The 22500-nt window shown below is 37.8% G+C and overlaps 1 protein-coding gene across 1 annotated transcript in view; it reads right to left on the bottom strand.

Moving 5' to 3' along the window:
- OPRM1 (opioid receptor mu 1) overlaps positions 1–19196 on the bottom strand; it is a 68171-nt gene extending 48975 nt beyond the window's left edge. Inside the window, 1 exon segment of the mRNA NM_001001538.1 lies at positions 18678–19196. Coding sequence (NP_001001538.1) covers positions 18678–18970 — 293 coding nt within the window. The 5' untranslated portion in view covers positions 18971–19196.

Raw genomic sequence — 22500 nt, forward strand, 5'->3', positions numbered from 1 at the left:
AACCAGAACGAAGTGTTTTCAAAACAGCATGTTAGATGTTATGGCAAGATGATGGGTGCTATGGCAATGTTGAGAGAAGTACTTAATCTGTATTTAAGTTTCAGGAAAGTTGCAATTATTCACGTTTGTTTTATTGCACGGAGAGTGCCCATAGAAATATTAAATTTGCTTCTCAGGCCTCATATGCCTGTCCCATGATACCAAAGATTTTTGTCTCTGATGGTAGGATAGGATTAGTAGAGGGTCGACCCCAAATACATCATCTCATCGATTTTCCAGAAATAAATGTAAATCTAGCTTCTCTAATTAGCCTATCATGTATCTGTTTTCCAGAAACAGATACAAACCTCTGTTAAATACACTAAAGCTGGCAAATTTTACTACAATTTGACTGTGAGTGAGTAATTATCAAATTTTACCAGTTTATTTTCTATTTTGTGAAGTAGGGCTTCTTTCTCTTGGCCACAATGTTGTACTTTGAAATATCGGTGATATCACTTATATCTGGAATCTCATAAAAGTGATACAAAAGGACTTATTTATTTATTTATTTATTTTGCTACCTCTTGGGCCGCTTTCACGGCATATGGAGATTCCCAAGCTAGGGGTCTAATCGGAGCCGTAGCCACCAGCCTACGCCAGAGCCACAGCAACGCAGGATCCAAGCCGCGTCTGCAACCTACACCACAGCTCATGGCAATGCTGGATCGTTAACCTACTGAGCAAGGCCAGGGATCGAACCCGCAACCTCATGGTTCCTAGTCGGATTCGTTAACCCCTTAGCCATGACGGGAACTCCCAAAAGGACTTATTTAAAAGACAAATACACACTCACAGATTTTGAAATCAAACATAGGGCCACTGAAGGGCAAACCGTGGGAGGGGGGAGATAAATTGAGAGCATGAGATTAAACATATACACCACTGTATATAAAATAGATAACTAACAAGGACCTACTGTACAGCACAGGGAAGTCTGCTCAATGTCATGTAATAACCTATGGGGAAAAAGAATGGGATGTATGTATGTGTATAAACGATTCACTTTGCTGTAAACCTGAAGCTAACACTACATTGCAAATTAACTGTACCCCAATAAAATTTTAAAAAATAAAAAATAAATTGTTTACATTTGTGAAAAAAATGTCTGGGAAATGTTTTGTCCATAGCAAAGGCCAGAAAAGTTCCTTTAGCCGTCTAATGTGATACAGCTCTAAGATGGATCTGGACTCCTTAGTGATTTCTCTCTTTCTATTTCTGGGCAAGCCCCCCTCTGCTGTTCTCAATATTATAGCTATTGTCACCTCATCCTTCTTCTCCTGGGGAGGCATACATCTATTTGATTTTTTGGGGTGGGGGAACCCTCACCACTGAGAATTCTTTTCCCAGTGTTGGTCATCTTTCAGTCTATTGTGTTGAGGCAAGAGGCAAAATTCCACGGACTGGTAGTCTCCCTGGGTACCTCATGTTCTCCCATCTGCTTTTAAAGCATGGAAAGTGAAATGAACTGGAGTAGAGTCTATGGGAAAAGTTTGTCATGGAAGTTGAAAAGGATAGATTTCTATACTTTTCATAGGTGACCATAAGCATTTGTGAAGCAAAGGAAGAGCGATAGGTGAGAGCTATGAGTGAGAAGGGGGAATTTCAGTGCTTTAGGCATCCCTCGACCTCACTTGGGCTCTCTGAGTAACGCTGACATGTCTGGCCACTTTCACTTGGCAGTAATTCCAGCTGACTTGCCCCTAGTCTGTCCATCTGGTGTTCTTCTCAGTAGGGAGAAAAAAGCATGGAGTAGGATGTTTTTCTTTGAATTTAATTAGGCAAATGCTTTAGCAAAATGCTTGAGTAAAGGTGTAAAATTTCTTCCAGATTGATTCTTCTCAGATTCTTCCAGAATTCATTCTTCCAGGTCCAATTTTTCTCAAGCACTATTATCTTTTTACAATCCCTCTCCCATCTAGGTTCCTTGAAACACTGTAGTTGAAGAATTAAAAGGCAAGAACTCCATGGACTCAGGTTCTCAACCTGAATGTGGAAAATATTTTTGCTCCCCAATTAAACAAAAGCTACCTGGGTTATAAGAATTTCACTTTAACGTTCAGGGGAACAGTGCTCTAAAAGTTCTTATTTTTGCAAACCAGAAATGGGGCACTTAAACACAGAGGGCTGAAATAAATAGAGCATTAACATAACAGTATAATCAGTATAATTCACTGTACTGAAACATTTCAGTTAAATTGTGTCCCATTACCATTTGTTACTCTGTGAAGTTCAGGGATACAAGAATGTTAAAAAAACAAAACAAAAACAACATATTCTCATCCTCAAGGAGCCTAGAATTTTCCAAATTGGAAATTTCATTTTTTCCCCCAAAATGTGAAAAGGAATTGCTGAAATAAAGGGAAATATGAAAATGGCATGGTTTTTGGCTGAATAATAGAGCAGAGAGCCTAGCTCGATCTGTAGCCCTCAGCATTGCGTCTGGCACACTGGCTGTCTGCTGATCGGTTTGTTGATATGAATTATTAGCATATGATGTTCGCAGAATAAAATTATGCTGCTGGGGCTAAAGTATGAGAGCACCTTTATATCAAAATTGAGGTTTTGTAATTAGAAGTTCCACAAATAATTAATGGAGTCTATTTTTTTCCAGGTTGAATGGCAGACACAATTAGAGACCTGTATCCAGTTAACCCAGAGACATAAGTTCAATTCAAAATGTCACAGCCTAATATGAAGCAGAAACTCTAGAATTTTGACCTGTAAAAAGACAGGTTTCTCATTTTCTTCATTCTCATTTCAATGGGAGCACAGCCTATCAATAAAGAAAAAGTCAAGAACAGGTTGTCAGTTAGGGAACCTTGTAGGAAGTATGCTATAGAAGGTAAGATTGTAGGCTAATCAGCAATCCTAATAAAACCTCAGTAACTAGCTTGGAAAATCTCACCCTGATGCAAGTGAACATAACAGTTTTGAAAGACCTTGAGTTTCAAGGTGATAAAAATCTTGATTCAAGATTCTTACTATGAAAATTTAATAGCTGGACAAATTTGGGCTTGTTACTTAAATTTTCCGAGCTCTATTTTCTTCTCCCATAATACTTGGAAAACACTAATATTTTCCTTAAATGGTTGGTGTAAAGATGAAAAATTTTAGGAATAGTATATTTAAGGATTATTGGCATATAATCTAGTGTGTTGTAATTTTCAATAAATGTTAGCTAAGATGATGATAATGATACTCCTCATGGGTTTCAAATTTAATGAGGCAGCTACTATGATGAGACACATGCTAAATGTTTATACTTATAAAAGTATTACTCTTATTTTTCTCGTATTAACTTTTTAAAAATGTTTTCTCATGTATGCTAAAAATAAGCAATGTTGAAGTTCCTGTTGTAGCCCAGTGGTAATGAACCTGACTAGTATCCATGAGGATGTGGAGTCAATCCCTGGCCTCACCAAATGGGTTAAGGATCTGGTGTTGCCGTGAGCTGTGGTGTTGGTTGCAGAATTGGCTTGGATCCCACGTTGCTGTGGCTGTGGCTGTGGCCAGAAGCTGCAGCTCTGATTCCATATGCCTGAGGTGCAGCCATAGAAAGCAAACAAGCAAACAAAAGATCAGCAATACGTGAGAGCCTATGAATGTTCTAAAATGGAGGCTATTTTCCTTGACCAGTCATCTCCACTATCAAATTATTTACCATGTTAAACTCCATATCTTCATCTATTTTAACTACAAAGTTGACCAATACATTATGTTTCAAGTATCAACTTCAAACAACTGTGTAGACAAAATACCTCAGCTACACCAAAGCAAAGAGAGTAAATTTTTTTGATGCAGGTTATATATCTTTACTTTTTTTCTTTTTACTGCCCCACCTGTGGCAAATGGAAGTTTCCAGGCCAGGGATTGAATTGGAGCTGCAGCTGTCAGCCTAAGCCACAACCATGGCAACACCAGATCCGAGCCATACCCGCAACCTACCCTGCAGCTTGAAACAACACCAGATCCTCAAAAGACTGAGTGAGGCCAGGAATAGAGCCTGCATTCTCACAGGAATGATGTTGGGTCCTTAACCCACTAAGCCAGAAGGAAAACTCCTAAAGTATGTTTTAAAGAGACAAAAGACCTATACTCTGAAAACTATGGGATACTGATGAAAGAAATCAAAGAAGACACAAATAGATGGACAAATAAAACATGCTCTTGGATTGGAAGAATCAATACAGTCAAAATGACAATACTACCTAAGGCAATCTTCAGATTCAATGCAATCCCTATCAAATTACCAATTATAATCTTAACTGAACTAGAACAAACTATTTTAAAATTTGTATGGAAACACAAAAGACCTTGAATAGCCAAAGCAATACTGAAAAGGAAAAAACGAAAACAAAAACAAAAAAAAAACAAACAAAAAACGAACTGGAGGAATCAGGCTCCCTGACTTCAGACTCTACTACAAGGTTATGGTCATCAAGACAGCATGGTACTGGCACAAAAACAGAAATATAGATCAATGGAACAGGATATAAAGTCCAGAAATAAACCCAAATACCTATGGTCAATTAATCTATGACAAAGGAGGCAGGACCATATAGTGGAGAAAAGATGGTCTTTTCAATCAATGGTGCCGGGAAAACTGGGCAACTGCAAGTAAGAGAATGAAATTCGAACATTGTCTTGTACCATACACAAAAATAAACTCAAAATGGATTGAAGACCTAAATGTAAGGCCAGAGACTATAAAACTCCTAAAGAAAAACATAGGCAGAATGCTCTTTGACATAAATCACAGCAACATCTTGTTTGATCCACCTCCTAAAATAAAGATAATAAAGACACAAATAAACCAATGGGACCTAATTAAACTCAAAACCTTCTGCCCAGCAAAGGAAACCATTAAACAAATGGAAAGACAACCCAGAGAATGGGAGAAAATTTTTGCAAATGACTCAACCAACAAAGATTTAATCTCCAAAATATACAAACAACTTATATAACTCAACAACAACAAAAACATCAACCAAATTGAAAAATGGGCAGAAACCTAAATAGATATTTTCATCAAGGAAGACATACAAATAGCCAGCAGGCACATGAAAAAATGCTCACCATCACTACTTACTAGAGAAATGCAAATCAAAGCTACAATGAAGTACCACCTCACACCAATTAGAGCGGCCATCATTAAGAAATCAACAAATAGCAGATGCTAGAGAAGATGTGGAGAACAGGGAACCCTCCTACCGTGTTGGTGGGAATGTAAATTGGTACAACTGCTGCGGAAAACAGTATAGAAATACCACAGAAAACTAAATATAGAACTACCATATGACCCAGGAAACCCACTCCTGGGCAATATCCAGACAAAAATTTCATTGAAAAAGATGCATACACCCATGTGTTCATTGCAGCACAATTCACAATATCCAAGACATGGAAGCAAACTAAATGCCCATCGATGGATGAATGAATGAAGAAGAAGTGATGCATATATACAATGGAATATTACTCAGCCATTAAAAAGGACAAATAATGCCATTTGCAGCAACATGGATGGAACTAGACTCTCATCCTGAGTGAAATAAGTAAAAAAGACGGGAACCACATGGTATTACTTGCATGTGGAGTCTAAAATATGGCACAAATGAGCTATCTACAAAACAGAAAAGATCATGGACATGTAGGACAGACTCGTATTTGACAAGGGGGAGGTGGAAGGAGTAGGATGGATTGGAAATCTGGAGTTAGTAGGTGAAACTCTTGCATTTGATGTGAATGGGCCATAAGATCCTGCTGTATAACACAGGAAACTATAAATCTAATCACTTGTGATGGAACATGATGGAGGATAATGTAAGAGGAAGAATGTATATGCATATACGTATGACTGAGTCTCTTTGCTGTACAACAGAAATTGTCAGAAAATTGTAAATCATAATAAAAAATAAAAAAGGCAATTAAAGCAGGGAATGTAGATGGGCATGTTAACTAATTCATTCATACGCTATTATTTTTGAGTTTCTAATGTGTTGAGAAAATAGTACTCTTGTGGAAATTATGTGTTTGTGTGTTTTAATATATGCTTGTGGCATTGCCTCATGCACCAATGTACCAATGTTCTTTGTTGAAATGTGACATTTGTTTCTAGGCAGGATATTTCTACTTTTTTTAGGGTGATAATCCTTTGTCAAAAGATGGCATCAATTCTTCCTTTGATACTTGTTTCCTAAATTCCAAAATGGATAGTAATTTTAAAGAACAGAAGTTTGGGGTCTGACTTCCAAATCAAGCTACTCCTGAATGAATGAATTGCCATTATTTCAGTGCAGTGACACACTAATGAATGTCCTAGAGCCATGGTTCTTGAAATTTTCTTCCTTCGAATCATACTCTTTCCAGACTCTACTATTCCATTGCATTATCCTTAGTACTTGTGGGATGTTTATAAAATCTGCTCTGAGAAATACTTGCAAATCCTGATTAATAGGATTCTCTTTCATTGTTCTGTGAAAATTAATCAAGGCACTCTACACTCACTTTTTTCTAGCTTGTCTCTGAGACATAAATAATACCTTTAATAAAATTTGGAAAATTAAATGAAGACTTAAAAGTTATTTCATTGCTGGTCTTGGTGATGGAGGAAAATCATCTACAGTAATTGTAACAAACCGTGGGAATAGTGTTTGTCTTACATTGTAGTTGAAGAACACCAGGCAGAGTCCTACGCTTGGCATTTATCAACTGGTGGAATGGTTTAATTTTCTTCTCCAGTAGACTGTACTTTTGGAAAGAGATAGGACTGGTCTGTTTTGCTCACTTGGAGCTACTGGGAAACTGATTTGTATACGGTGTTCAACAAACGCAACAAACAAATAAATGAGCTCCAGTTTCATCTTATTTAGTGTCAGTTTGGTTAACAATTTTTCCCTGTCTATACTCACAAAAATTTTATAAGAATCAAATTGTTCAATGTAATGAAAAAATAAGGTTCTCTACAATTTTACGGTATTCCCTTTATTCTTTAAATGTATGCTTTGCTTGTTTTGCAAAGAAGTTAAATAAGCTTCCTTTTCTCATCAGAAGGAAATACTGTTTGAAGGATCTAAATGTCTGCTTTAAAGAGGACCTTGTATTTTAGTGGCCTTGGATCACATCATCAGAAGCACGCTCATATGTAATTTCATTCAACCCATGTGATTTCCTCTTCAGAGCTGATGGGGGTTGAGTAAGTATGAAATTATAATGTTGGTAATAATTTCCTTTGTTCTTCTTGGCAGGCACAATGAGGTTCTGATGTTCAGGTTATACTGCCAGCAGCATTTTTCAATTAACATTTAATACTCCCCCACAAAATGCTCAACCTTTCACTGGCACTGGACTCAGTGTTTCAGTGAAAAAATGCTTGGAAGCAAAGAAGGCATTTTCTCTCATTGATCTCTTCCTTCCCCACAGGTTCTATACCTAGAATACTATACTTTCAGTTCTCAGGGACACGGCAAGCCTCAAGGATGTTATTTTTCACTTTGTGCTTGCTTTATTTATAGAGTTTACTACTCTGATTTTAAAAGGACAGGCATTACCTTGCAAGTCCTGGAAAAATCCATTACGAAGGTGTTAGGAAAAGACATTCACTCACGCAGATTCACTGGTCTGTCATTAAGTCATCCTCCATGAAGAACTCGGTCTTTGGGGCCAATTTTGCTGTGATTAGTGAGTCAGACTCATAACAGAAGCCAGGGCTTTTCACAGGGAGGGTACTTTAAATGCCCAAATTTCCAAAGCTAGTGTTCAGAGGACACCGTTATTATACGTTATTTCTTCTCATTCAAGTAAACTACTCTGCTGAGTAAAAAGGAGTTTCATCACATGCAGTCAGCATTTGCATGTAGATTCTGCTTTAGACGTTTTGACTGCAACACCAGTCTACATGTGAAATATTTTAGTGAAAAGAAGTACTTTTTCCAAAAAAGAATAATTAGTTTGTGTCTTTAGTTTCTACTAAATTTATTGGATAGTAATAGAAAGATGTCAAAAGGGAGTGAAGTCCATTGCAGTTATTTTTCCTTAGAATTCTCTTTACATTATCATGTAATGATATTAGAATGATCCAGTGCATTGGACCTAATCAAAGAATGGTGACAGTGACACACATGCAATGCCTTGCTTTGCCTCTGCAGAAATTGTGATCCCCAAAGGATAAGCTGTATTTCAGAATGTTATAATGTACAATATGAGATTCTAATTTAATTACACTTAGGTAGAAGTGGGTTCTGCTCCTCCCTCCCTCCCTCCCTCCTCCTTTCTTTCTTTCTCTCTTTCTTTCTCTCTTTCTTTCTCTCTTTCTCTCTCTTTTTCTTTCTTTCTTTCTTTCTTTCTTTCTTTCTTTTTCTTTCTTTCTCTCTTTCTTTCTTTCTTTCTTTCTCTTTCTTTCTTTCTTTCTTTTTCTTTCTTTCTTTCTTTCTTTCTTTCTTTCTTTCTCTCTTTCTCTCTTTCTTTCTCTCTTTCTCTCTTTCTTTCTTTCTCTCTCTCTCTCTTTCTTTCTTTCTTTCTTTCTTTCTCTCTTTCTTTCTTTTTCTCTCTTTCTTTCTTTCTTTCCTCCTCTCTTTCCTTTCTCTCCCCCACCCTGCGCCCTGCTTCCTTCCTTCGTTTTTGCTGTGCCCATGACATACACTCCTCCCAGGGATCAAACCATGCCACCACAGCAGCCTGAGTCACAGCAGTGACAACTACCAGATCCTTAACCCACTGAACCTCCAGGGAATTGCTCTTTTTTCCCTCTTTAAAAGACTTTCAAGGTGATTCTAATGTGCACCCAAGATTGAGATGCACTGGAATGGAAGATCTGGGAGCTCTTCTCCTTTTCTGTGTCTACGTGCATTGCAAGGATTTATACAACAGCTCTGATGTTCCGTGGATTAATTGGAAGCAAAATCAAACTTTATTATTCATTTTACTCTGTCTGGTTCCTTGATAGGATTTAGACCCAAATCTAATCTAAGAGCTTTTGGGAACTATAGCATTCTTCAGCTGGATTATTTATCATCCAGTTAAAAACTCTCCCTACTTTGGCTCTTCTTGCAAACTTGTACCTGGTGTCTATCTGGCTGATCTAAAGAATTCCTGTACATGCTAGAAAGTTTTCTCTGAGAACAAGTGATCAAAGGAGCAATCATTTGTATATACACGGGGACTGAACTAAAATCAGGCAGGGAGGAGATATCAGTGAGTTTTAGGAAATTGTTGATCGAAACCATGAGCAAGAAGCCAGGGGATTACGAATATCACAGAACTTCTAGGCTTACCCTAGTCCTTTCTATCCAGTTCGACTGTCTGATTTCTAAAACACAGGGAATAACATTTTTCAGAGTGATTTTTGAGAGGTGAAGAAAGCAAAGTGGTTTTTTTTAAATTTTTGTTTTTGTTTTTGTTTTTAAATGAGCAAGTTACATAAGTCAGAAAGAAGAGAAAAAAAAATCCAAGCAATGAGCTTTTGTGTGTCAATGGGCCTAAAGAGAGGTGGGGGGAAGTGGAGCTGTCAGTCACCGTCTGGGTGCATGGTGGTGTGTGTGTGCAGGCACAGGTGTCTTTGAGGACAGGTTTTATATTTGCTAAGAAGTTAATGTGAATTTACAGATGACAGTTTCAATTTTTCCTGAAAGCTTCAAATGACTGAAGATGAAAATACTGTGAGAAAGCCTAGAAAATTGCCCTGATTTAAGATAACCACAAAGCATATCTAATAGAAATTTTTCAGAACCGCTATTTTCTAAGCATTTACTCCCTAATCACTGGTTAAGAGTGGTAATGACTATTGTGGATTGTTTGGGTCAGATGGAGAGGCGGGGGTTGCAAATGGGCAACTGGGGTGAGATGGATATAGGATCCCGAGTGTTTACTCTTTAAAGCCAACTTCATCCTCGGTTTCAGAAAAGCAGTGTCCTCCGGTCATAAAAATCTGATTTGTGTCAAACTCTTTTTCTCAGGTTGAAAACTGCTGCAAGTTAGTACTAGGTTATTTTTACAAAATGCATTGTTTCTATCTAGTAAACAACAATATGTAATCGAATTTGCCAAATAAAGAGATATTTTCTTTTTATGACCACTGCAAGAATATACATTTTATTTAGCACATCTGTACCAGAGTTTGGCAAATGACAGCTTGGGGCCAAATCTGGCTCACTGTTGCTTTTCACAGCCCCTGTCAGCCAAGAATGGTTTTGCACTTTTATTTGTATTTTAATTTTCTGTGTGTATAATAATTAGCTTAGTTGTTTTTAACCTGAGGCTGTCATAAGGAAGTAATTTGGTAATACTTATTGTGAAATAACCTGCCTTATATAATCAAGTAAACCAAAATGCAAGTTAGAATTTTTTTGTATTGAATAAAGAATCATTTCATTCTTATAAAATGAGTTAACAAAAGAATATACGACACAATTAGTTTTCTGATAATCAAATGCATGGATTTTCATAAAAGTCAACTAAAAGATTACGAACATTATTTAAAAATGCTAGTGAGAAAATCAATATTTTTTTATCGCTAATGAGAAATAGTTTTGGAGCTAAGCTTTCACATGCCTGCCTTTCACATCTTCACAATTAGAATAATCAAAGAATGTAATTAGATGTTTTCAAATGGTTGAAAAAAGTCAAAAGAAAAATAATATTTCAAGGCAGGTTACATTCAAATTTCAGTGCCTACATAAAGTTTTGTGGGAATATAGTCATGTCCTTTCATTTACATTTCATCGACGGCCACTTTTGGGCTAGAATGGCAGAGCGGCATAGTTATGACAGGGACCATGTAGTTGCAAAGCCTAATATATTTACTTTCTGTCCCTTTATAGTAAACATTTGTCACCCTCTGGTCTAGACTGAGAAGTGACCCCTCTTCATCTGATGGGTATGAGTTATATGTACATCTAAATACAGTTAAAATTAGAGGTGATAGTCTTACCTTGGAGTCATTTAAATCCAAACTTTACACTGATTCATGAAAACATCTTGGTATAAAATAGGTTTTTGGGTTTTCGGGTTGCAGACTGCATCCCTACTTTATATGTGCATTCTCACTCTTCTCAGTGTTGAGGGGCAAGGCTAATTCACACTGCTGGAGCCATTCCATTGTAGGCAGTTTAGTTTCTTATTGAAAAACTAGAGTTTTGTGGCTTACAAATTATTCCAAAGATTGTTGAATATAAGTATCCAGCAATGGTTGTGATTGTATGACTATAGTGCAGTAATATATATTTTTGTTGGTGATTTCATAGCTTAAAATGATCCTAGGTGTAGTGCTGAAGTATTGTGTCTTATCCTCAGCACAAGACGGCTGGGAGGTGCCTAATGAAGAAAGCAGGCGTCTCAGATAAGCTTCCTGCAGGTGTTGGTCCTAGTGCTGTTGGTTATGAGTTCAGAGTTTAATGAATCAACAATACATGTTAAATAAGATGCCTTCAAACACAAATACACATAAGAGAACATTATGTATTAATTAGTTGATAAAAATGTCATGACTGGAGGCTCATAGGAACCTCCCCCAAACTGCAGTCTTTTCAGTCTAATTCAGTCGCCAGCGTGAGTGTATATAACATAACTACCATAGTTAATGAGAATTGACTGTAGCAACTTTTCATTTTTCACCCTTTAAAATTCTACTTTCTGCCTTTAAATTATAAGAGTAACACTCTATTTCATAGCCAATGTTTGTGGACTTGTGTGCAGATGCATATGTGTGTATATATATATATATATATGTATATATGTTTTATTTGAATTTATTATTTGCTGATATCATCCACTGGTACAGATCAGTTTTCATGACTCAAGACATAAAGGCTAAATATGCATGACCAAAGCTGTAAACTGAGGGAATGGTCTGAAGTAGGTTTTACATTTGAATAATCTCAGGTCAGTTGTAATTCAGTGAAAACTGAATTACACAATATTTTAAAGATTTACCATTCTATTGTTCAACTTTGAAATGTTGCATTTCTTAGCTAGCACAGAGAGTTCTACAACTTCAGATCAAGTTTTTAAGGATTATCTGACATTTTGAAAAGCCATGAGGGCATGCACAGATTTTTTATAACAGTAGCATGTATTATGGATTACATGCCAGGAAAATTAGTTGTTAGAGTACTTTGAGGAGGCTACGAAGAGGAATGGATTTAAATTGGGACTTAGAACAGGAAGGGTTTTGAGAGGTGATGGGGGAAATAGGAAAAGCAAAGAAAAAAGTATGAAAAAAGGAATATCCAGCATGTTTGAAAACAGTGAAAGGATCAGGTTGGTTTAATTTATTCAAACTTTAAATTACATTAATACTTGTTAGTAAATCCAAACGGTTACTATTTGAATCACTTTAGGACACCTACTTACAGGCAACTGATAAGCTAAAATGTGATTAAAGGGAAAAACAACCTGTAGTTGACAGTATTCTTGCCTAGACAGAAACCGATATCTAGAATAGAATGAGTTCTCTATGTGCCGCCCTAAAAAGACAACAGACCAAAAAAAAAAAAAAAAAAAAAAAAAAGAAGAGGAAATAACTCAATACTCTACATGGCTGTTGCCTACTCCCTATCCATTAAGCAAAGCGAACTAAGACCTCTCCTGAATCTCAAGGCAGGAAAAAAATAAAAAGGAAGATCTTAGCTTGTAAACTATCTTGGTAGTTCTAATTGAGGCTACTTAGATATTTTTCTTGAGAATTTCTAATTGTTAAGAAAAATTATACTTAATGAGTCTGCAAATCTGTACGCATTAATCAGATTTTATGGTGCCAGTGCATTGTAGTCAGTTATAAAGTAAAAGGAATAATGAGTTTTGCAATGTTTGAGACAAGAGCGTGTATGAAGGTGATTCATTTTGGAAACTGATTGCAAGGAACAGAAGTGGGGAAGAAAACACTGGAACAGGAAAGGAGGAAACACAAGCATATCCTTGAAATGCTCAAAATTTGGCTCCGCCCTTCCAATGTGCTTTGTGCTCATGCAGAACTGTGCCCCTAAGGGGAGAAGGAAGAAGAGGGAACCTTTTGTCCATGGACTCCCACTTCCCCAGCCAAGGGTTGTTCCAGAGGTAGCAACTGCCTCACACTTCCTCACACGTAAGTGCCAAGCTGATTCCTGCAGAGGGCGCTGGAGTCTGGGAGGATCCAAGGCAGAAGATGAGGGATATAGATGCAGCTAAGGCACAAGGTTATCAAGTTATATCTGGGTGAAAACGACTGCCATACCAATCACTAAAGTCAAAGGTGAGCAGAAGGTAGGATATAAGAAGGGTCTGAAGCAGATGGAAACCGTTGTTTTAAAATATCACCAGAGGGAGCCCTTCAAATTCCATATAGGTGCTTTAAGAACAGCGATGGAGGAGTTCCCGTTGTGGGCAGTGGTTAACGACTCCGACTAGGAACCATGAGGTTGCGGGTTCGAGCCCTGGACTTGCTCAGTGGGTTGAGGATCCGGTGTTGCTGTGGGCTGTGGTGTGGGTCGCAGACGTGGCTCGGATCCCACGTGGCTGTGGCTCTGGTGTTAGGCCCGTGGCTACAGCTACAATTGAACCCCTAGCCTGGGGAACCTCCATGTGCCGCGGGAGCAGCTCAAGAAAAACAAACAAACAAACAAAAAAATAGCGATGGAGGGTGGGTGGGGGTGACAGTTGAACTGTGTTCTTAGGCTTCAACACTTGATTAATCAGAAACAGAACTTCTTTGATCTAATTTGTATATTGGCTTCCAAGTTCTTAAAGTAAGTGTCTACACTGAAAAAACATGTTTGGAGATTACTGTCTTAAATCATTATTTGAGTTAAATATACATTAAACTTTGTGAGGTTAAAATATGAAATCCTCTCATTTTAAAATCCCACATGACATTTAGTCTTCATATTTATCATTAATATATTTTAATAGGCTATATTGTTTTATATTATTTATCGAAACAAGTTTATCTTTTCCTGTTGACTGAAACAATTTGATTTCAATTCATAACTAAAGTGGAATACTAGAAGAAATAATATTTTCAGCTTTTATGTATAAGGGGTCCTCTGAGATATACAAAACCCCAGAGTAAATATTGTCAGCATTTATCTTGAATGACAGCTTTTTTTTTTTTTGGCAGCATCCACGACATGTGGAAGTTCCTTGACCAGAGACTGAACCTGTGCCACAGCTGTAACTAGAGCTTCAGCAGTGATAAATCTGGATCCTTAACCTGCTGAGGCACAGAGAACTCCTTGAATGACATTTTGAAGTAGTCAGAAACTAATTATTTTTATTTATTTATTAGAAGTAGAGAAATTGTGCCTGGGATTTATTTATGAACAGATATACTTGTTGCAGCAATTGCTGACAATTTTTTTTCCCTGAATATTGTAGATAAGTACTGGGAAAATGTGGGTTTGGGAAACAAAGAAATTTTTGCAATAATTTTAGACCCATATTTAGAGATAAGTTAAAAGTAGTCAGGAGAGGTAATGGCCTGTGTTTTTGTTTGTTTGCCTTTATGCTGTTTTGTTTGGCATCTTGTTTCTTTCTCTGATTTGCTGGAACTAGAGTAGCTCTGGGCGAAAAGTGAAATTACACGTATCAACATTAACGTAAAATATAGATAATATATACAGTTTGAAGAACATGTTTAAAAGATTATAAACACATGTGAAACAAAGTTTCAACAATGTGCATATGAATAATAACCACCAAATTTGCCATAGTGATAGTCTCTGGCGAGGGAGTATAAGAGGGGAAGAAAGGCAGCTTTTTACGTATATCATATGTTTTATGTATATTGATTATGTATTATATAAAATTATTTATATAAATATATATATTATATACTTATGCATTATGTATATAAATAATGTTATATAATATAAAACATATGATATATATTACTAGAGTTATATGTGTATAAACATTTTAATTACATATATAATGTTTAAAGGTGTAGAATTATATTATTTTCTATACATTCCTTTATGTTGGTAGTACTTCATAAAGTATAAGATAGCTCATTTGTGAAAGGAGAGAAGGAAAAGAAATTCAGTGATAACTCTATGCAAATGACAGAGACAGAGCCTACAACAGGGGAAATGAGAAGCAATTTAGTGTGGTCAGGACACAATGAATAAGAGGTGTTCCTGCCAGAACTGGCATCTGTATGGGAAACAGCAGTTACAATTCGACTTGTGATAGTGAAGCTAGAAGCTCTCTCTAGTGGTCATTTTGTACTTTAAATCTGAATCAAATACCTAATAACAATTAATACATGCTCACATGGCATGTTTTAAAATTAGAAATAATTTTTAGTGAAATAAAAGACATTAACATCTTCCATCTATTTAAATGGTCTTCTCTGATAGCTAGTCATATTGAGAATTTATCTCATCAAATTAAGAAATAATATTAAAAAAGAAGATCTTATCATGTGGCATTCTTCATTGGAACTTTCTATGAAAGGATGGCTTAGCAGTTTAGAGAGATCTTATAACTTCTAATCCTTTACTTTTTTGAACAATGTCTACATAGACCATATTCATGACTACATGGGCACATCTTTTTTGGAAAAAGAAAATTCTCAAAATTAATATGTCTGGGACTATGTTAATTTTTACAGTTAGGATTTCTTCTATACTTTGGTCAAATATTTTCAATAAGTGAAATACTCCTGCTGGCCATGCTTTGATTGATTTTATCTTTAAACCATTCTAGACAATAATAAACTCTCATCCCATTTGAAGTGCTTGCCACATTTTGTAATATGCTTATGACCCCATTTTCCAGAATATTTGTGGTAATTTTTATAACGTAGTTATCCTGCAAGTATTTTTTTTTCTTTAAAACCCCAAATAGCTTTCAGATGATGAATAGTTACAACATTCTATTGTTATTATCTGGATTTTAAATCTTGAGATCATATGGCAGTATCTCTTTCCTCCCTGTGTTCCTTAGAACAGCCCTGTGTAGGAATGTCACTTAAGTTATACTATTTAATTATGTTGCTGATGAAGATATGATGATGAAATTAAGACACAGAACAGAACATCCTTAATCATTCGTGACATCTGTGTTACCAGTTATTTTTGTTGTTTGTGTTGCCATAGTCATCCAAGCCTCATGGTTCACTCCATGTGCCAAGACATTCTAATAAATATTATCTCAATCTGGTCAGAAAACTGTAACTGTAATTCCAAAGTATTTGCTGGATTTTAGATAATAGCAGGAAGTAAACATTTCTCCTTAATGTTTTAATAGATGCAGCATTTTAACAGGGGCAATAACATGCCTGAACTGATCATTCTGCTGTGAAAACACCACCACCTGGAAACAGTCCAGTTAAATACTCTTGGCTAAATAACTATATTTTCTTCACTCCTCAGAGGCTTTCTCATCACTTTATTGGTCACAAAACTATTTTTCTGTTTCACGGTCATATTCCCAGAGCATTGCCTGACCTTGGAATTAGACACTGGATTTGCCACAGGTGGGTGTTTGGGGTGACCTTTCAAACTGTACTGCATTTCATTAGAACTTTCAATATAGAAAAGTAAAGCATAATATCATGTTCTTAGTAAAAGACAATGTTATCATCCTTTTCCAAGTCATAAGAAGTTCAGAGGTAAAACCTTTAAAACAAACTCACCCAACTAGTAATCTCTTAAACACTAGACTAAAACCAATCTGCTTATTTCACAGCCAACTGCTGCTCTATTGACGTTCTTTATAGAAAAGCATAAACGAGAGGGGAGAAAAATGAAGAAGGAAAATACCAAGAGAACAAAAAAAGGGCATAAAATATTGTATTTGAGATGGCAGGATTTCTAGAGGCTTTGGAAATTTCTCTCCATCTTTTATTCTCCAGGATTCCAGACACATATTTGGATTAATTTATTATTTCTACATGACTACCTAAACCTACTCTGTCACTCTTTTAGTTGAATTGACTCAAATCATGATTTGCCACTTTAATAAACAGAAAATTATATTGTCTAAGAGTGAGTCAGTGGTGTTGAACTAATGAATTATCTGTCCTTGGAGAAATCATTTATATTTTCTGTGCCAAAATTTACTTCCTTAGCATAGGTAAGCTCTAGTTTCCCTTCCAGCCCTATAAGCTTATGTTTGTATGAATTTGAAATATACTTTCCCTTCATGATATGTGCCTTTAATTATACTTTTATTATGATAAATGCAAAATTAGATAGTTTATATCTTTGATATGAATCTTTGTATTGAATTACATGAAGTAAATATTTTATTTAAAATAAATTCTTTCATTGATTCTTTTCTTGCATTTTTCCTTCTGTTGTTAGCTTTCTTCTCAATAGATGGTGCTCTTTTCTCAGACACATTACTTATCTTAATCCTCATTCAAAGATCATGAAAATTAGTTTTACTCTTAACGATCATTAATTAGATAAATCAAAGATATATGTAGAAAGAATTGATTACAAGCCACTTGCTGCACCTTGATAATGCAAACATAAAGGAGAAAATCATTATTAAATGTTTAGAAAGCTCCATTGCAATTGCAATTCCTGCCGAATAGATGAAGCCAATATTGCAGTCAAATATGAAAATGCCATGTTCACTACGTACATAGAACCCCTAGTAGGAAGAAACCCCTAAGTTAGGAGTGATTTTCAGTGTTAAAATAATTATCAATTTTAACAAAAGTAAAAATATAGTATTCAATATTAACATGTAGGATTTGAATATATGCATCAACACTAACACAATCTACATGACTCTTAATATCGAGAGTTTGCATACACTTTGCCACATAAACCTGAGGCATCTGGAATAGAAAGGGGGTCACAAACTCTTAAAATAATTTCACTGAATAAAGCATTGTCTCATTTTTCCGGAGCAACCATTACAACTTTCTATGTAATAGTTTATAATCCAGAATTATGATGCTTTTGGTTACCTCTAACTCATTTCAACTTTTGGAGGCATTGAAAAACTGTCATGTCCCACAGTTCTGAACCACCTAACCATTCCTGATTCGGTTTGTGACTCCCCTAACAGATTTGCAGCTGCCAACTGCAAACTCGACTAGGCAACACGGCTATCATGTTTGTTACAGCAAAACAACACTGTTTACGGTGGAAAGACACCAGGAAAACTTCCTCTATGAGTGTGCCTCTAGGATGGAAGAGTGAGGTAAGGGCTGATCAGGGAGGGGGGGTGGGGCCGCGGTGCAGCAAAATACACTGGAACCAGCAGCAGGGGTGGGAAAGTTGCCAACGTTCATCTCCGAAAAGAACTGAGAAGGAAACCTGCCCCCTCTCCCCCTCCCCCAGCTGGGGGTAGAATAACTAGAATTTCTCTTCCACTGTTCACAAATGACTGTTTCTGCAGCTTCTGTGGATGAAGCAAGCTGTAAGATATCGAGCGTTCTCCCCCTCCCCCAGAGCGTTATAGATTTTACCAAAGCAACTTCTCTGTTCCTGAGATTTTGGATTCTTTCTCAGTGGAGGGACGCAGAGAAAAGTAGGTCTTGTACTCAAGCAGCAACCACGCTAACTACTGTCGCCTCCACGTTTTCCCCTGTTCACCTCCTTTCCCTCATCCTCCCGCCAAAAACTCTGCCTGGGGGGACCCAGATGTCCCTTTATGCCACTATCCGCCTCTGAAATCTCCACTCGGAGCCCTGTCGCCTTCCTTACCTGACAATCACATACATGACCAGGAAGTTTCCGAAGAGACCCACCACGCACACGATGGAGTAGAGGGCCATGATGGTGATGGCCGTGACCATGGAAGGACTGCCGGTCGGAGGGCACAGGCTGTCGCTCCCGCCCAGCTCGGTGCGGTTCCGAATGCATGGGTCGGACAGGTTGCCTTCTAAGTGGGAGAAGTTGACCCAGGAGCTGGGGCTAGGTACTGGGGAGCACATTGAAGAGGGCGAGAAGGGATCAGTGCAATTGCTGGCGTTTCGGGGGTCAGCGCTGCTGTCCATGGTGCTGACGGCTGGGCGGCTGGGACCACGCAGTGAGGTAACCGCGATCACCCGGGCTTTTCGGGTTCCACGCGCCTCAGCCGCTTCCTCCAGCCCCCGCCACGGCTCCTGCTACTTCTTACAGAAGCCAACCCAGGCGGAGCCAGAGAGGAGCGTCAGGCAGAAGGAGAGCTAAGCTTCTGACATTATCTTCTGCTTGTTGCCCCCTCCCATCTTAGAAGTACACAGGCGCATCCCTAACCCCACACCGCTCGGGGGAGGGGAGGGAGGGCTGTGCGGGATCCGGAGGCTGGAGAGGAGGGAGGAGAGAGAAGTGGATTTTGCGCAAAGCGATCCAACGAGTTGGTCTCTGCACTCAGCACTCGCACTTGTCTAAGGGGGGGGGTGCGGGGGGAGCAGAACCAGGAAGGGAGTTGGAGGGAAGGGGTGGGGAGTGAGATAAACAGAATTTTTGGCGACTGGAAAGCATAAGAAAGGGAGCTGACATCACCGTTTTTCCAGTGCCTTTTTCTCAGGGCAACATGAGAGGAAAGACACTGGCCGATGAAACCCTAACTCTCCACCCCGGCACCCTTCCATTCCTGCTGTCCAAGCAGTCATTCGGGGCAGGGTACACAAAACCCTCTTTAGCCCTCCTTACCTCAGACCCACCGGTCCGCGAACAGGTCATTATGTGTTTCTTAGGACTAAATGAGAATATCCAACCCTTCAAACCTGCTTGAATCCGGAGTGATTCCTTCTCTGCAAAAGAAAAGAGAAACAAACTTTGAGAGAGGAAATCTATACTCCATATTCTCTTATTTCTCCTGGAGTGGAAGATTTATTCGCATTTGATTTCTATCTTGGTGAGGAAAAGACACAAGAACTGGCTACAGAAATCAGAGCTGTGGCATCCAGGAAGGTCAAAGAAAGATAACAGCGGCATTCCATGTGTAAATCTCATAGCTTTGGAATTATTAATTATGGTTTTATCACCAGATTTCCTACATGTGCTTCTCAGTAGAAGACTGAGAAAAACCAGTATTTGCATTATTTCAATGTTTTCTAGTGTAGACAAACCAGGAGAAACTCTATAGACTTCTGGAACTGGAAAGGCTCACACAAGGTTGAGGAATATTGATACATTTTAAAATTTGATATTTCACTTCTAAATCCACAAATGCTTTCACTTCAGGATCAAGGTTTTGTCTTATTTTTTAATTTTTTATTTTTTTGATAAAGTTAACACTAAACTCTGAAGTAATTCTCATTTCTGTACCTGGATATGTTTGTCTATGTATATATCATTTAACAATAAAAATTATCATTAAATCTCCCTGGTTATTTGTATAAAGTTATATTCTTGGGGAGCAGGGACAAGAGGTGAGATAGGGAGCTTGGAAAGAACATTTAATTCCATTATTAGTATTACTATTGTTATTATTATTTTTGTCTTTTGTCATTTTAGGGCTGCGCCTGTGCAATATGGAAGTTCCCAGGCTAGGGGTCGAATTGGAGCGACAGCTGCCAGCCTATGCCACAGCCGCAGCAACGCTGGATCTGAGCCACATCTGCGACCTACACCACAGCTCACTGCAACGCTGGATCCCTAACCCACTGAGCGAGTCCAGGGATTGAACCCGCAACCTCATGGTTCGTAGTTGGATCCCTTTCCTCTGCGCCACAACGGGAATTCCCAATTCCAATATTATTTTTATCATTTGTCGAGGAAACAGATAACACCAGTAAACTCTATTAATCAAAGGTGATTTCATCAATGTTCAGTATTATTTTTATCCTTTTATGTTAAAGGGTATAATTTCAGCAATCAAATGCTACAAAGATCTCCTAAAGATTAATACAACTACCTTTGTACATATTCTCTTATAAACTAATACATTAATTCAGCCATGGTGGGCTGAAATCTGTTTGCCATTATTCAATCTCTTGAGAATACACACAGAACAAGTCAAAGCTACTTTACGTGAAAGACAAATAAGAACAGTATCATAAGCCTGGACTTGAAGTCAAATCATTTTGTGAACTTTAGATTTTTAACTTTTAAAACTTTTTAAATGTAGGAATTTGGATATGTTTCTTTACCTGACTGAATGACAGTTTTGTTATCAGTGAGGAAAAAAGTAAGGATAATACCTTATATGACTTTTAGCAAGATTAAATGAGATTCACAATGCAATAGTAGTTATTTAATAAATAACTCATTATGATTATACTCCATATATTTGAAAATAACTGAGTAGTCTCTTCTGTAGGTTAAATGTTAGCTTCCTTAGGTTTTCTATTTTATTTTATTTTATTTTTTGGGTCCCACCTGTAGCACATGGAGGTTCCCAGGCTAGGGATCAAATCAGAGCTGTAGCCGCTGGCCTACACCACAGTCACAACAACTGCCAGATAGGAGCTGGGTCTACAACCTACACCACAGCTTATGGCAATGCCGGATCCTTAACCCACTGAGTGAGGCCAGGGATCAAACTTCTGTCCTCATGGATGCTAGTCAGATTTGTTTCCACTGAACCATGACGGGAAGTCTCTTAGGTTGTCCCTCATAAGACATAGTTTTGAGTGCTTTCAGTAGCCTGGCCTCTTTTCTAGTCACATTATAGTTTGCTTATCTGCTCTTAAAACAGTGTCCCAAGAATGGCCCAATCAGTACACACTGAGCAAATTATAAACTCCCTGTTTCTAGGAGTTCCCGTCGTGGCGCAGTGGTTAACAAATCCGACTAGGAACCATGAGGTTGCGGGTTCGGTCCCTGCCCTTGCTCAGTGGGTGAACGATCTGGCGTTGCTGTGGCTCTGGTGTAGGCCGGTGGCTATAGCTCCGATTCAACCCCTAGCCTGGGAACCTCCATATGCCGCGGGAGCGGCCCAAGAAATAGCAACAACAACAACAACAACAACAACAAAAGACAAAAGACAAAAAAAAAAAAAATAAAAATAAACTCCCTGTTTCTATCAACACAGGTTTTGGAAAGTTCATTCATTTTTGCTTTTGAAGTCATATTGCTCTCTTGACTCTCCTTAGGTCTAGTATTGGCCAAATTTCTTAACCTGGTCCAAGTCATTCAACAAATATTTATTTATTTTTTATTTTTATTTTTTGCTTTTTTTTTTAGGGCTGTACCAGCGGCACATAGAAGTTCCCAGGCTAGGGATTGAAATGGAGCTGCAGTTGCTGGCCTATACCATAGCCACAGCAAGGCTGGGTATGAGACAATGTCTGAGAACTACCCCGAAGCTCACGCCAGTGCTGGATCCTTAACCCACTGAGGGAGGCCAGGGATCAAACCTGTGTCCTCATGGATACTAGTCAGATTCTTTCCACTTCACCATAACGGGAACTCCAACAAATATTTATTAACGATCTACTTTGGACTCGTGCTGGGACTTAAAAAGATATATGCTGTTATTTTTGATTACAGAAATTTACCTTCTATGCCCCGTGAGTCATGTTTTTCTTCTCCTATAAATTCATGGTTGTATGAAAAGGATCTGAATATAACATTACAATTTTTTATTTTTAAATTA

This window comes from Sus scrofa, chromosome 1 (assembly GCF_000003025.6).
Source record: "Sus scrofa isolate TJ Tabasco breed Duroc chromosome 1, Sscrofa11.1, whole genome shotgun sequence".
Taxonomy (NCBI): Eukaryota; Metazoa; Chordata; class Mammalia; order Artiodactyla; family Suidae; genus Sus; species Sus scrofa.